Source organism: Danio rerio, chromosome 20 (genome assembly GCF_049306965.1).
Source record: "Danio rerio strain Tuebingen ecotype United States chromosome 20, GRCz12tu, whole genome shotgun sequence".
NCBI classification, from domain to species: domain Eukaryota; kingdom Metazoa; phylum Chordata; class Actinopteri; order Cypriniformes; family Danionidae; genus Danio; species Danio rerio.
In genome coordinates, this window is record NC_133195.1 from 26,702,395 (window position 1) to 26,719,456 (window position 17,062).

At 34.7% G+C, this 17,062-nt stretch overlaps 1 protein-coding gene across 5 annotated transcripts in view; it reads right to left on the reverse strand.

Annotated features, from left to right (window-relative positions):
• The window catches only part of bach2b (BTB and CNC homology 1, basic leucine zipper transcription factor 2b), a 148,408-nt gene that overhangs the window by 111,482 nt on the left and 19,864 nt on the right, over window positions 1-17,062 (reverse strand). For 2 of the 5 annotated variants that reach the window (XM_005160548.6, XM_073934135.1), the window contains exon 2: window positions 13,315-13,591. The exons of 2 other annotated variants lie outside the window; for them this stretch is intronic. In XM_005160548.6, coding sequence (XP_005160605.1) covers window positions 13,315-13,380 — 66 coding nt within the window. In that variant the 5' untranslated portion in view covers window positions 13,381-13,591. Of the gene's footprint in view, window positions 1-13,314; window positions 13,592-13,715; window positions 13,787-17,062 lie in introns of all 5 variants that reach the window. One more of the 5 variants, XM_073934134.1, reaches the window with a different exon arrangement.

The following is a 17,062-nucleotide window of genomic DNA, read 5'->3' on the forward strand; positions in this document are numbered from 1 at the left end:
CACGAAAATAAAATTAAATAGAAGAAATTATTGGATTACGGTGGCTTAAACTATATTCATATTTGTTGCATTTGTTATTAATATACAAATAAATATCAAGGCCATATTTTTATAACTTATCCTTAACCTTATGTGAAGCATCAACAAAGAAATTCTCATGAGTGGATGCTTAAAAAAGATGCCTATGTAAACAAACAAAATGTAACACCTTTTTACGGTGTGCTTTTGAAGAATATATGCCTTCTATGCATGTTTACATATATTTTAAAGGACCTGCTATTGTAATACCTTTAAATAATCAAAATCAGAAAGACCTATATTGCCAGGTATGTTTGCACAAACAAGGAATTTGTTTTCTTGAGAGGAGTTTTCAGTGCAACAGAATGACAGTGACACACTGTAAAACCCAACATTATCAAATAAATTGAGTGTAGTTAACTCAAAATGTACTGAAAGTTAATTCTATTCATTTAAAAAGAGTTCTGAACTCAGTGTTGAAGCTAATGAGTTAATTTAATACCTCATTACTTCAACTTAAATAGAGTAAGTTCACAGTAACCGTATAGATTAGTTTTTGAACTTAAATGGTTTGTTGCAATCGATTTACTCAAACAGTTGGAGTTATCTTAACTTATTGGGTTTTACAAGAGAATTAAAATATTAATAATAATGTACCAGAACTAATCAACAACAACCCTAAATCAAACAACGCCAAACTTACATCAAAACACAGAGCTTTCAGGCTACTATAAACTTTCATCTGATTGTAATTCGGTGCACTGATGTGACAGTAGATTGAGGCGCAGAAGGGTAAGTGTGTGTACAGCAGGGTCGTGTCAGCAGAACCTGCAGTATCCCGTATTATACATGGTCTGAACTCTGCTCTGGGCTCACAGACATGACTACTACTGACTCTATAATAAAAAAATATATTTGAGACTGACAGTAATACACTAAGACAAAGGCAGGACTCCCATACTGCACATGCTGACAAATCATACAGCATAGATCTCAAACTTAAAGCCTGGAGGGCCACAGCTCTGCACAGTTTTGCTCCAACCCTATAAAACAAAGCTGATCCAAATAATCGAGGTGCTCAAAAGAGCCATGAACACCTTCATTAGTTTGATCAGTTGTGTTTGATCAGGGTTGGAGCAAAACTGTGCAGAGCTGTGGCCCTCCAGGCTTTGAGTTTGATATCTATGTCATACAGACTTTCATATAAATGACTTTATAGAGATGAAATGTGCTTTTTGAAAATGATAACAATAACAACAACAACAACAACAACAACAACAACAACAACAACAACAACAACAACAACAATAATAATCTCTTAAAGGTGACGCAGTGGTGCAGAAGGTAGTGCTGTCGCCTCACAGCAAGAAGGTCGCTGGTTCGAGCTTCGGCTGGGTCAGTTGGCGTTTCTGTGTGGAGTTTGTATGTTCGTCCTGTGTTTGTGTGGGTGTCCTCCAGGTGCTCCGGTTTCCCCCACAGTCCAAAGACATGTGGTACAGGTAAATTGGGTAGGCTTAATTGTTCGTAGTGTATGAGTGTGAATGGGTGTGTATGGATGTTTCCCAGAGATGGGTTGCGACTGGAAGGGCAATAAGTTGCCGGTTCATTCCGCTGTGGCGACCCTGGATTAATAAAGGGACTAAGCCAAAAAGAAAATGAATGAATGAATGAATGAATGAATGAATAATCTCTTAAAATGATTAAAATATCCTTTGAATAACTTCAGGTACTGAGAGATTGTTTAGGGCGTTAAGTTGGCATGATTTTGCTAAATCATGCCAGGTCATCAAGAGACAAGTGTTCACTAACTTTTTAATAGTTAACTAGTCTGTGATGCTGCATTTCTCAACTGTAACTTGTAGCTTATAAGCAATAAATAACTAAATACAAAAACAAAAAGTAAATGAATGAAGAAATAAAAAAACAGAAACATAAATGCATAGGAAAGTGAAAACTCAGAGAACCAGGACAAATTTAAAGTAAAAAAATAAGCAAACAAGAGTAAACCATAGAAAAAAATAACAGAAAAATAGAAAGTCAGCCAAATAAACAGAAGTGTGACAGTAAATAGATAAATGAGTAATTAAAGGATTAATACATACACAGAAAATTTGTAAAAGAAAAAAAAGAACTTTAGAAAAATAAATAAATATTAAATAAATGCAAATAATTGAAAAATGACCAGAAAAAGCATGTTTTTGTTCCACATTTATCACCAGTGTCCAGTGCATCTATTCTGGTTCACAAGCCAGACCAATACCAAACCAGCAATGCTAGGGTCTAATCAAAGCAGTGAATATCTCTCTCAATATATCTTTCTCAGCCCTATCTGTTACTATAAACACTCCACATGTCCATCTACTTTCCACTCCAAGTATATTCAAACAAGACAGGGGAGTCACCCAGATGCCTGTTCTGCTCTCCAACATATATTTAAACAAAAAGCACGATATACTGCATGTTCCTTAGGAAACATAAGCAAGTGTTCTGGGCACTTTGCGCACTTACACACACACTGTCATGCATTTTAACAGGTCACTTGCTTTTTAGAGTGTGTGTTTTTGGCTGGTTCTGGCTGTATTTTACTGCTATGTTGCGTCTGCTGGTGCTGGACTGGGTTAAAAAAAAGGGGGAGATGGGCAGAGAAGAGGTTGGCTGGACCTCAGCCACTCCCCTGCTTTTCATCTGCCTGCTGTGTGTTAAAATATATCCACACACAGACACACACACGTGACTCTCCTTCCAGAGTGACTAGACATTACCTTATAGAAGAAGCAGAGGAAAGCAAACCAGAGATGTGCTCTCTCTCTCTCTCTCTCTGTGTCTCGCTCTCTCAAATCACAGCCCATCCCTTCAGTTCATCTGCACTGAAAGAACCTTACATTCATTTTTTTTTTGCCTATTGCAATGCTATTTATACTTCATATTTATCCAGTTTTCCATTTTAAAATATTAACTATTATTTAAGATTCATGCTTAAAACTCAACAAAAACTACTTGGAAATTATGAAAAATACATTTATCTTAACTAATAACATTGCTCAAAACAAAAACAAAACTAGTTCCCAAATGTGTTTTTTTTTTAAAAACATTGTTTTAAAGTTGTAATTACTTTATGATTTTGCTGTACATGAATGAATTTACAAATTAATGAAAGAACAAATCAATCAATCAGTCAACAAATTAATTAATAAACAAATTATTCACATTTGTTTTAATTCATTTTTTACTAATAGCATTTTCTTTTCTAAGATGTGCTGTTAGATCTATCCACAAAACCATCAACTAGTGTTTGCAAAACAGTTTTTTTTTAAATAAGACTCGTCGCTACAGCAGAATGAACCACTAATTAATCTGGAATAGGTTTTACTGAATTCCCTGCTCTGAACCTAGCCATAAGTGTGCAATAAATCATGTAACATACTCACACAATACAGCCGATTTGTTTTTTGTTTTTGTCTAATTTCACATGACTTTGGAATGACAATATGTCCCAATAAATAATAAATAAAAGACTTCTACTGTTTTAAAAATGTAATAAATCTATTTCTTTTTAACTTTTTATTCATTTTTTTATTTTATTCAGATGAAAAAAAAGTCATTTCTCAGCATGTCCCCCTCTTTCTGTCAATGGGGCGTCTCTGTATACACAGACTCCCATGACTCAACATCTCTAGCGGTGTGAATCCAGCCACTGCTCTGCTCTGTTTGTCCCAGGAGGAAGAGGGAAAGGGAAAGAGAGGGGCTTCTGGAGCTGTGCCCCGAGCTGGCTCAAATTTCCCACTTGTCAAGCCTGATGGATTTGGCTAAAAATAAAAGAAAGTGGAGGCCCATGATGGCCGGATGAATGAATGAATGAATGAACTCTGCTGCAGCTTTAACCCCCCCAAACAAATCCCCAAAAAAACAGTCCCTGATAACCCACGACGGCAAACCCAGACCTTCCTCCCTCGCTTTCCAACAAAGATGTGATGATGCCAAGAGAAGTGCATTCCTGAAACAAACGTGCCCCTTTTCCCAAAGTCCAGACAGTGAGAAGCAGCAGAGAGACACAAAAGAGACACTAAACACATAGCAAATGCAGGAAGAGACTGGGGATTCCGTCGCTTTTATTCATTCAACTCCCTTTGAGCTGCATGAACTGACACTTCACAATAGAAAAAAATACTGCATAATGTGTACACAAGAGGATCGGGGCAAGTTGTCACCCAAGCATCAAAAGTCAAATGCAATTCTATTATATGTAAGATATATATGTGTGTGTGTGTGTGTGTGTGTGTGTGTGTGTGTGTGTGTGTGTGTGTGTGTGTGTGTGTGTGTGTGTGTATATATATATATATATATATATATATATATATATATATATATATATATATATATATATATATATATATATATATATATATATATATATATATATATAAATTAAATAAATAAATAATTAAATAAATAATAAAAACTTCTACAGGGTTTATGCAGGTTTTGCCAAGACAAATTTAAGACATTTTTAAGACAATCAACAATCAAGAATGACATTTTCAGACTATATGGCTAAACGCTAATTTCAACATAACTTAAAAAAAAAACTCAACTAAATGCACAGCACTTAAACTAAGTGTACTATTATAATATTAGTTGTAAATAGAGTTTATGAGATGAAATGTGTTGCTGGTGATTATTTTGATTTTAAAATGCAAGACAATTGAAGTTTTTTTTTTTGTAATTTTATTTTACATTTTTTATTGGTTATTAACAAGACCATACATAGTAGTATACAATACAACCTAAGAAAACTTAGAAAGTTCCCCTCAAAATAAAATAAATAAAATGTATGAATTTTAAACAAATATATCTTCTGAGAAAAAAAGACAAATAAAATTAAAAAATAATAATTGAGCAAGTTTACAATAAAAGAGTAAAAAAAAAAATTAAAAGGTTGCGTTAAGGAGTCAATATTTTATTTTAAGACCCCGCATATACCCTGTTCAATAATATATAAACAAAACAACTTTATTTCAAAACTCATTAAACCTTACACCTAACATTTATTAATAATAATAATAATAATAACAGTATTTAATATATTCATTATAAATATAAATTATTAAAATATGAATCAAATATAAACATTATTATTATTACTAATAACAATATTCATTAATATTAGAATATCAGTAATCCACTATAATAATAATTATTATTATTACAGTAACAATAATAATGATAATTATAATTATTAATATTTGTTTAATTAATAACTGTTGTACCCCATATGTGACAGTTCAACATCTATTACAACAATAATGATGCAAATATTAAATAACTTTGTGCAAAAATCAGCCTTAAAGTAAAGCTAACCTCTCACACGAACAGGTTGAGAAAGGCTACACTACTGGAAAAATGATGCTGTGCAAATAATTTAGGCCATTCCCAGACACCAAAGGGAAGGAAAGGGACACTTGCAAAGGAAAGCAAATAAAGAGAGGAAGGCTTCAGTGTGACCTTTGCCAGGGCAGACATTTCTCTAGTCAACTCTTTAGTGCACATCCTCCAATGTCATCCCAAAAAGCATCTGCTCATAGCCTCGCAGGCATGAGCAAAACATTCCCCAGATATTTACCATATGTTTAGCCAACTTCAAAGTACTACAAGGGTACAGCACTGTGCCAACTGTGACTACAGCTGTGGTAAACGCCCATACTGCAACTCACAGAGGTAATATCTAAAACACTGACCAGCAACAAACCAGTTAACAGCTACTAACCAACCAATAGAGGCCAATAGAAATGCTGTCAAGGCTATTATTTCATTATAGGCATCAGGTTATTTTGTTTTTTACTTTTAGCTTTGTAACATTTTTTGATTAAAACATTATAATCATCTGCTTCATATAAACTCAAATTATAGGTATTGTCTTCAATATACATCCAAAAATATATATAATAAAAAATCTGGACAGCTAATTTTCGGGAAGCTAATTAGACAAAATCAGTACCTGGTTTCACCTGGCCTAAACGGTTACCCAAGAGTATCCTGAAATACCTTCCTTCACCTAATCTCGTGTCAGGGAGGTGATACATGATACAGCAGGGTTAAAAATAGCCTTCCTCTCTCTCGTTCTACATGACCTTTCACTTGGTGCTCTCCTTACCGCTCGGAGCGTTGGAGGAAGCCTCAACACGCAGCTCTTTGACACAGAGGAGACTCCTCCAATCAAAACACACCCAGAACAGGAGACGGTGTCATAGCCCAGAGTTTCTCACGGGGAAGTAAAGTGAACTCAGAGACCGGTGTCACATTTGTGCTTCATAAAAGAAGCAAAGGAAGTGACTGAAAAGAAGTTATGCAAGGCAACACCAAATGGTCATCTATGCAATGGATGTCGTCAGTCTCTCGCAAAAGTCTACCTGTCCTATTGAAAAGCAGACGAAATATCAACTGACCCCTCAGGGTGTGACCGAAGAGTGGGATCATGACTGCTATATGATGAAATGTTCAGTGAAATCAATAGGCAATTTTGTGTCACTTAATCTTCGGAAATTTTTACAGACTGTTTTCCCACATAAATGTTTCGAACGGTTGCAAATGTCGCCAAGTTCCATGACGTAAGTGCCAAAGCTCTCCTTTGAGACTCAAACGAGCACGTGTTCGGCGAAATCTTTGTTTTCATTTTTATGTCGATCTAGACAGACCTCAGAAACATTACATCACTAAGAGTCCCCCCTGGCGGCATCGGGACCCTTCACTTGTGTGGTTTCATCAATCAATGCCCTTTGAGAGAAAAGAATGCACGAGAGGGAGGGAGAGACGTGAAAGCCATTTGTTTTCTTTGTTAGGCACAAGCGGAAGACTTGAATCAATAGCTCAAGCCTGTGAATCAAACTCTGGAGGTGGTCTGCTCGCAAACAAGCCGTTCTGAGTCACACGTTTTAACGAGTCATTGCTTTCGAACTTGGGAGAGAATGAGAAACACACCACTGTACCGCTCGGCCCTGATGCAGCTGTGCCGGGCATCTTAATCCATGACATTACAACATACTTAAATCACTCTTTCCTTTATATTCTTTTTCCTCTGTTGACTGTGTTTGCTGGTTTAATGTGAAACACATAAAGTCTGAACATGAGATGTAGTACTTAAAGGGATAGCACATAAAAAAACAAAACATGTAAGTCCACCTGAAATCTAAATTTCAATGTATTTTTGCTCACATTGTTATTCTAAAAGTGGATAGTTAATCTGTGCAAGTTAATCCACAGATTTATTCGGGTTGTTTTGATAATAGACAATGAAAATCTGATCATTTGCTTCCACATTTGGAATGGCGGTCCTTCTGTTGATATCAAGCTGAGGGTTTCTGTAGCAACTGTATATCAATAACCTTAACCATGCCTAGGGGTGTAATGGATCCCGGTTGATCCATGACTGGTACGGATTACAACCTGCGGTTTGGTAACACGTGGCCCGTGGATTAATAATTTTTTTTTACAGGTAGATTAATCCTAAATTTGTAACGATCACAGAGAAATCATCTTTCGCGTCTTTCAAATCACATGTATGAAAGCATTTAAGCTTTCCTGTAAAATATAATGATGAAGAAAGAAGTTGTGATATTATAAGTTGTGGCATTATTCGGGATGTGGTGGGTTTCTTATGTTATTAAAGGTGTTTTCTGTCACTACTTGTTTGGCCGGCATCAATGCATTCAGTGTAAGCTGTATGATTAATCAATAAAAGATCAGGATCTCAACACCCACACAACATAAATTATAAATGATGGAGATTTGCATAGGTTTATCAATCCTTCAAATCGCTGCTTTCAAAATTCAAATGCAAAAATCAAACAAGAGGTTCATTCTTTTAGTCTTTTGAGTTAGTTATGGAGTTACAAACTGGGGGAACACTTTATAGTCTAGATATAACCACTGATGTTTATGGTTAAGATTAAAATCACGTCATTTGCGTGTAACGATGCTCAAAATTGAAAGTTGTAGGCAGCAAGTGCATTATTTAATCAATAGGTGGTGACAACTAGACATCAAAAATATGCCACCGTATAATTCTTCAAAAATGACACATCTAGCAATGAAATATGAAGTGTCATGAGAAAATAAGTGAATTATTTATTTTATTTATTTAAAAATGAGACTAAAATAAATATGAATTGCACAAATTATAATGTTAGATGTCTAAATTTAGCATTATCAGCAACAGTAGTAGTAACAGTGAATTTATCACACTACTGAATATTTTAAAATTTATTTTTATTCAGCTAATTATTTCTTTATTTTATTTATTTTTTTAAATGACAGGTTCTAAGTTCTGTTTGTTAAAACCAAAAGTGTCTTGCAGTACTGTTTTTGTTATAAATGGAAAGCCTCTCTTACCATTAGTTTACTATTAGAGAATGACGCGTAAAAGAAAGCCCCATCCCCCATCAATATTCCCTTTTAGTTGGAAACATACCAACATACTGAAATAAAAGTCACAGCAAATCTGGTTCAGGCAGAAATTAATTCTATAAATTCTCAACCTCATTTCCTTATTACATTTTAAAAAATTTACTTTTGCCATTTTTTGCTTTAATGATAGATTGGTAGCTGGACAGAAAGTGAAGTTGGAGAGAGAGAGAGAAGGGAGGGAAGGTTTGAGATTCAAACTTGGGACACCTAGGCCCCGTTTACACTAGTGCGTTTTAGTTTGAAAACGCATAAGTTTTGCTACGGTTACGCCATTCGTCCACACTACGCCGGAGTTCTCGAGCGCCGAAAACGGAGCGTTTCGAAAACGCTGGAGAGGCCGTTTTCATTCTGAAACGCTGCTGCTCCGTCTCAGTGTGGATGATGGAAAACGGAGACATCTGAAAACGGAGGCGGGGCTGCAGACGTTCGCCTCTCTGATTGGGGCTTTTCCTGAATATTAAGTAGCCTAACACGCACAGTTCAGTCCTGCTTTCTCTCCGTGTAAGTTCAGACTTGGCAAGTTTGATCAAGGCTGCATCTCTTCTTCTCAGTTTGATATGGAAAACATACCGAGGACACGCGTCAATCTTCACAGGGAACCGTGTACTTTATAACTTCATTCACATCACCTTGGCTACGTTGTTTCACTTTCTCAACAATAAAACATAAACATGATTTAAGGAACTGCATATTTTCTTTTTAATATTAGCAACTTAACAGACAGCAGAAATGTTGAGGCGCCGTGCTGCATATATGAGCGTCATCTTCACTGTGTGGATATTTATAACAAAACGGAGCCGATAACAACTGCCTCCTTTCAATTTCAGTGAAAATACGAAACGCACCCTCTCTTTTGCTGAATATCAGTTTTAATAATCGATAATTATAAAAGTATAACATACAATAAGTTTATACATTGTAGGAAATAAAGGCAAGCGATCAGTCAATGTACCTGGATTAATCATTAACTTATCTTTGCGCTTAACCAAAACATGTTACCTGTGAACAAGTAACTTAATAGATTCCAATGACCAAAGTCAGGGAATTGGCCTATGTCGTTAGATAAAGACAACAACATGAATGAAATATCACGTTTAGCAAATATAGTGAGATTAGATCCAGCGGGAGATGCTTGATGAGCAGTCCGACAAGCAGAGCTCTCATCTGGGTAGACATGCTGGAGCGCTTGCCCGAGAGTGTCTGTGTGGTCACGTGATGTGCGTTTTCAGCGTTTTGGTGTGGACGGAGAGCAGTTCAGAAACGCTGGGTAAAACGCGAGTGTGGACGCGGATCGTTTTCATTCTACAACGCCATTTTAAAACTAAAACGCACTAGTGTAAACGGGGCCCTAAAGTGCAATGTCTCTATACCCTCAAAGCTATCTACACTGTCACTCACGCTCATTTCATCACTTTATTAATGTCAGTGGGGTCTAAAATGTTGTTTTAAACCCCATTGGCTTTGATTACAATAAATGTCCGGTCTGGAATGGCCTGAAGATGAGTAAATAATGGCAGTTGTCTCTTTTTGGGTTAAGCAGAAGAGAGATTATCACAGAGATGAGAGAGAGTGAAAAATAAAAACAAAAGCGCTGAGCGCCTGCTGCTCTCCTCTTCCACACAATCCAGTCATTCAAAGGCATTCCTGGTGCATGATGGGGGAAACTTCACCCACTCAGAGTTATAAGTGCATGCAACATGCCTCACTAAGACACGAACAATGTCCTCTTTCACTTGCTTCACCCCATGCTGCACATGCAGAAAAGCACGCTGGGAACGGGACAGATCGCTGCTTCACAGTATGCACAAGCTCTGAGTAAAAACTGAGGGTTGATACAGACTACAATCATAAATGGAGGATATACAGTAAACCTGTTGTGATTATAGATTTATCGAGACATTTCGAATGATCAATTTATTTTTTATGCCAAAGCAATAGACTGCATGTGATCTTTACTTCAGATATATAAAAATCAATCTGTATGCTTTAAAGCCAATTTGTGTGTTACATGAGGCGGTGAAATCTGAGATGACACTGTGAAATCTTATTTTCCAACATGAACACCTCAAAATCCAATCAAAGAACAGAATCAAGAACCACCAAGTTTGGCCTAGTCAGAACTTCAGACTGATGGCAGAAGGTTTAGACTGGACTATAGTATGCAATTAAATTAAATTAAATTAAATTGAATTAAATTAAATTAAATTCATCTTTATTTCTATAGCGCTTTTACAATTGTAGATTGTGTCAAAGCAGCATAACATAAGCTTATAAGCTTAATTATAGTAAATTGAAACTGTGTTAGTCCAGTTTTCAGAGTTTAAGTTCAGTTTAGTTCAGTTCAGTGTGGTTTAATTTTCACTTCTAAAAGTCCAGACACTGAAGAGCAAATCCAGTGATGCACAGCTCCACAAGTCCCAAACCCTGTAAGCTAGTGTAGATTGTAATTTTCATTGTTCATGCACTGCTCACACTATGGTGTACAGCAACCAATCGCAATTCATAATGTCAGCATCTTATAACATGTGTTCAATAAAATGTGAATGTAAAGAGTTATCGGTACCAGACAAAATTTTCAAATGGGTACATCTGTAATTGTGTCTCCTAAACGGCATGTTTCAATACCATCGTGACATGGTGATAAATCTTTCACATAAGAAAAGCAAAAATAAAAGGCAACGTGTTCTCTGGCTGTCTCCAAAGTGTTTCTTCTTGCTCTATTTATTTAGCACTGTGACTTACATACTTCTAAGCTAACTTGCATTGTAGCCTACAACTGGATAGGTGTCAATATCGTACACTCTCCATACTTGTTTATTAGATTCTAATCTCTCTGTAGAACGTTTTATGCATCAAATGTTCAGCCAACTGCCTGTGGATGTGATGCCTGAGGCTGAGACTAAGTCCCGCCCTGCATTTTTGTTGTTTAGAAAATCCATTACACCCAGATATGTTGCAATAAAGAAAATATCTGTTTTGTCACTGTGACTTCAAACTAACTAGCAAAAAAAGCATGCAATAAAATGAATATGAAATATTTTGGATTATGCACTATTCAATATTACTCTAAGAAACAAATTTGACCTAATGCACTTAATCCACTGAGCCTTTAAATCATCTCAAATCTTGATGAAAAATATGATGATCATCATTAATTTGTGGAATCATGTAGTGCGAGCTAAAGGCATTCGGAAACAAAAAATTTTGTTCAATCCTTTTTAAAAAAAATATAATTCAATGTGCAATAAGAAATGTTTGTATTAAACTAGAAAAATGCAAAACAGAAGCATTTCCACTAGTAGCCTTAGACATCTGGATCCTCTTTACGTCATTTCAATAGTCAGATTACCCATGGCTGACTTTATGAACCTTGGAAGATCTGTATAAGCTCTGCTCCTCAAGCTAAAATCATGAGTTTGTGCCCTTTTAGTCTACATTACTTACTGATACCTGCTCTCAAACGTGTTACTATTTAACAGATAGTTCACCAAAAAAAAAACAGCAACCTGTCATCATCTCCTCACCCTTTACGTGTTCCAAACCTGTTTGACTTTCTTTCCTCAGTTAACCACAAATGGAGATATTTTGAAGAATGTTGAAAACCTGTAATCATTGACTTCCACACTGTTTGTTTTTCCTACTATGGAAGTCAGTAGTTACAGGTTTTCTGCTATTTTCTTTTGTGTTTAACAGAATAAAGGAACTCAAGAAACACTTGCGGGTGAGTATACACAGAAAGAGCCGTCACTGGGATGGTACCCTTTCGAAAGGTGCATATTTGCACTTAAAGGGTACTTATTAATACCCCAAGGGTACATATTATTACCTAAAAAATACAAAGCGTACTTCTTGAAATTTTTAGGTGCTAATATATACCTTTAAGGTATCAATATATACACCCTTTAAGTACAAATATGTACATTTTAAAAAGGTACCACCTCAAAGACAGCTCTTGTACCAATATTTCTGAGAGTGTATATTGAGTAAACCTTTATTTTTGGGCGAACTATCACTTTAAGAATGTCCAATGACAACAATTGAAAAGGCTCAGTAAGCAGCATGCTAATCTTTGAGTGAGTCTTAAGGCATCTATTATGCTTTCTAATGAAAACGTGAAACCAAATTTGTCTTAACCTACACATAAGGTGCATGTGAGAGAGTTCATACGAGGATATTTCATAGTCATTTCAGAATGATCGACTCTTTCCCTCTCATGGCCGAAAAAAAACAACTCTCTCCGTTGTATTAAAAGTTCAACTGGAACCTCTGACTGAGCTTACAGGGAAAATGGATCCTCCAATGCATCCATAATTAGATTGAACCTTTTGGCAGAGATCCGCCTACAATGGAAGTTGATTTTCTATATCGAGTTAATATTGCAGTCACTTTGCGGCTCGATATTTATTTATACGGCTCTTTTTTGCAGCACCTGGAGAGGAAACTGAAAAGGAAGCTTTATTTCCTTTGCAAAACACTTTAAAAATGGACGTACATCAAGCGGAGCATAACTTTCAGCAAATCTGTTTGGTCAAAATGGCTTCCTAACTGAAACGGAATTTTAATGAGGGTGTAGGTTATCTCATTCAACCTGCCGCCCCAAAGCGCCACAAGGGGACATTTGAGGACACCTGTCAAACATTTACCCACTGCGCAATTGACCCGGTTACCTCTGTGACCGTGATCCATTATGTTTGCAGGCTGCTGGGTCTAAATCCAATTCTGACCCTCAAAACAAAATTGCAATCCCAAACCTGGAGGCACATTCAAGACGCCCATCTTTTCTGCATATGCATGAGGTGTAAAAGCAAAAGTCAAAACTCAAATTTGATCACTCACAGTGGTTTGCTCCATTGTTTGACTGCTCTGACAGGAGGTGGCAATGACAGCTCCAAGTGTTAGCATGCGCTGAGATGCTCCCGCGTGACTGTGGGATTGAGACGCATGTTGTGGTGCAGCGCCAGCAACACTTCTCGGATGGGTTTTCGGGGTCGACGGCACAGGCCTCCTCACAGAGGAGTCTCTCTCTCTCTCTGTGGATTAAGCTCCACCTCTGTCACGCTAACACACGCCCCTCCGACTTCATTGACTGTAAACCTCAGCCATACTTCCTTTCCTGTAATGAACAGTGAATTTCTTATTGTCATACATGAGTTTTTTTTTTTTTCAAAAAGTCACAAGAAGAAATGAGGGTTTACATCTTATGAGGCAAATTATTTTAAAATGACTGGGCTAGACACCTGTTTTCGATCATGCTTCTTCAAAATGAGTCACGTCATAAACGTCTGGCAGAACAACAGCAGAATCGCTTCTGGAAAAAGCGATAATTCCATGTTTGTAAAGTGATCTATATCATGTGTGCTTTCAAAAATAATTCAAATGTAATTTGGAAAGGTTGGAAACTTGTTTTGAATTTCAGTGTTTTTTAATGCATGACAAATGCATAAAGTTTTGCCAGCTAATGCACTTTCAATAATATTACACTGTAAAAAAATGCTGTTTTCCACACAATTCCTTTACATGTTTGTAAAGTGATCTATATCATGTGTGCTTTCAGAAATAGTTCACACATAGTTTAAAAAACTTGGAAAATTGTTTTAAATTTCAGTGTTTATTAATGCATGATAAAGAAAACTTTTAAAGTTCTGCCAGCTAATACACTTTCAATATAATTACATTGTAAAAAACATTTTTTCACAAAACTTCTTGATGTTGGTCCAACACAAATGGAAGTTAACTTAATCATTTGTACGAATTTAAGTAGACTGAACATAAAACAATGAAGTTTTCCCCAAAAAAACCTTAAAAAACAGTGATAATGCCATGTTTGTAAAGTGATCTATATCATGTGTGCTTTCAGAAATAATTCATATGTAATTTGGAAAAGTTGGAAAATTGTTTTAAATGTCAGTGTTTATTAATGCATGACAAAAAACGTTTAAAGTTCTGCCTGCTAAGACTTTTAATACTATTCTGTAAAAAAAATGTTTCCTACACAATGTTGTCCCAACACAAATTGGTTATGTTAACTTAATAATTTGTATGAATTTAAGTAGATTGAACATAAAAAAATGAAGTTGTCCCCCAAAAAACCTTAAGAAATGTAATAATGCCATGTTTGTAAAGTGATCTTTATCATGTGTGCTTTCAGAAATAATTCATATTTGGAAAAGTTGGAAACCTGTTTTAAATTGCAGTGTTTATTAATCCATGACAAATTACTGCTAATGCACTTTCAATGATATTACACTGTAAAAATGCTGTTTTCCACAAAATGTTTTCCCAGCACAAATTGATTAAGTTAACTTAATAATTTGTACGAATTTAAGAAGAGTGAATATAAAACAAATAATTGTAAATTAATTTGAACAAGCAGCAAATATTTTTTTTTGAGTGTACAGCTCATCAGCCCTGTGCATACACTCAAAAATTACGTTTGCTGTTTGTTCAAACTGCTTATATAAAATAAGCTGAAACACCACAATTCTTGAGGTGTTTTTTTTAGGACAACCTAATTGTTTGATGTTCAATCCACATCATTTCATAAAAATTAATATGTTAACGTAATTCCTTGGTGTTGTGTCAACATAACTCAATTGTGTGGTAGCCAGCATTTTTTAATGTACAAAAATTTAAATGAGTTAAAGTTGTGAAAAGAGGAAAAAGGTGTAAAACTGCACAACTGAAGAGTTTTGAAATTGAATTATCCTCGCTTTGCATTTTATTGATCTATTTTTTGGTAATCTATAGAATTTACCAATGGTTTTACTGCTTTTATAATGATAGTTTTTGCATTTTCAAGTATTGTATACAGTTTTCAGGTCACAGTTAATGATTAATTCATTAGTTAAAATATAAGGTGATTTTTTTAAACTTTAATGTAAAATAAAACCATGTACATTTCTATTGTAACATTTACAAATTTTGCAAAAGGAAATCACTAAGACCAATGAAAAAAAAAATCTAATTATGCTAATACACAATTGTTTCTTCTCCAGAACAAGTTTCATGGAAAGATTTTAAATGTTAAATGTGTCAGACAGACTGTCTGAGAGGCTGAAATGTTACATCACCCCACATTTTTGGCTTTCTCATTTTCCATTTTTCTTGAACTTAGTAATTGCTGTAAGCATTTGCCTTTTGGCAAAGGTGGAGTCCTGCTCTACAAGATCTTTCCTGTCTGTGTCTATAAGAGATGACAAACAAACCTGACGAGTTATTTGAGGCTTCTAAGCATCTGCAAATACATGATTCACTGCACAACATCAAACTGCACAATTATGCGTTATACAAGTATTTATGAATTACAACACTGTGGAAGCCTGCACTTCTGTACCACAAACTGAACAAGAACTGCTTGGCTCTTCAAAATAGAGCTGTCACCGTGATGACATACAAGACTAATTTACAAAAATCCTTTCAGTGAACATTTCTCAAGAGACATTAGTTTGAAGAACATTGTAATCTAAATAAGGAAATGAGGAATGTGTGTTCTTTGGAAGTTAAAGTTTTTTTAAGAATCATAAATATCAATAAAGAGCCTTCATTTATAAATGGTGCACTATAGAAAGTAAATATTTTAAAGTCTACAACAAAAAACAAAAAATGAGGAAGACTACAAGATAAATGGCTTTTTAAGTTAAATAACAGAAAGATTCTCTTGTAAAAAAGACATTTTGAAACTGAAAATTATTATTTTTTTAATTTATCTGTTTTATTCAGAAAATTATGTATTCAGTAAATTGTGCTGTGACTCTTAAAATATATATTTAGAAGTAGCATGCTTTATCATCTATGCACAATGCATATTTTTCAAAATTTGACTGAAATCATATATTTAACTGTACTTACAAAAACAAATTCATTAATGCTTTTTTGTTTTTACACTTTATTTATTTATTTTCAACATGGTTTAAAATTAAATTTTAAGAGATATAAAACGCCACATTTAGAACAAACTAGAAAATAAGAGTTAAACTAGGAATTGTTCAGATTATTCCTTGCAACTAAACATTTTTATTTTGATAAATTCTGTAAATTCTTAAATTCCTAGGATTTATTTCTCCCCAAGTGAATGGAGCATTTGTAAAAGTAAAAAAAATTAGATAAAAAGGTAAACAGAGATAAGCAAGGATTTTTTTGTTTTTTAATAATCTGAAATGCAAATGAGTACATTCTCTATGTACAATGAGCATTTAGTTTATAACTTTTTAGCTTTATCTTTTTGTAGAGAAAATAAAGTTTATTATTTGAAGCTTATTATTATCTATATAACCCTAAATTATTTATTACATAAACATTGGAATAATTTATGAATTTATATTATACTATTTAATCCAATTGTGATATATATAATACATCTTTAGTATATTTCTTTATAATCAACGCACAACATATAATCATAATATATTATTAAAAACATTTGCATTCTTTATCTATTAAAAGTTATATAAATAACTGTTCATACCACATTATGAACTTCTGTATACTTTAACATTTTCGAAGCTTATTAATATATAAATGTCCACAAAGTCATATATACATCTGCATCACTACCCGTAATCCAAAACAATAATACCAGTAAAAT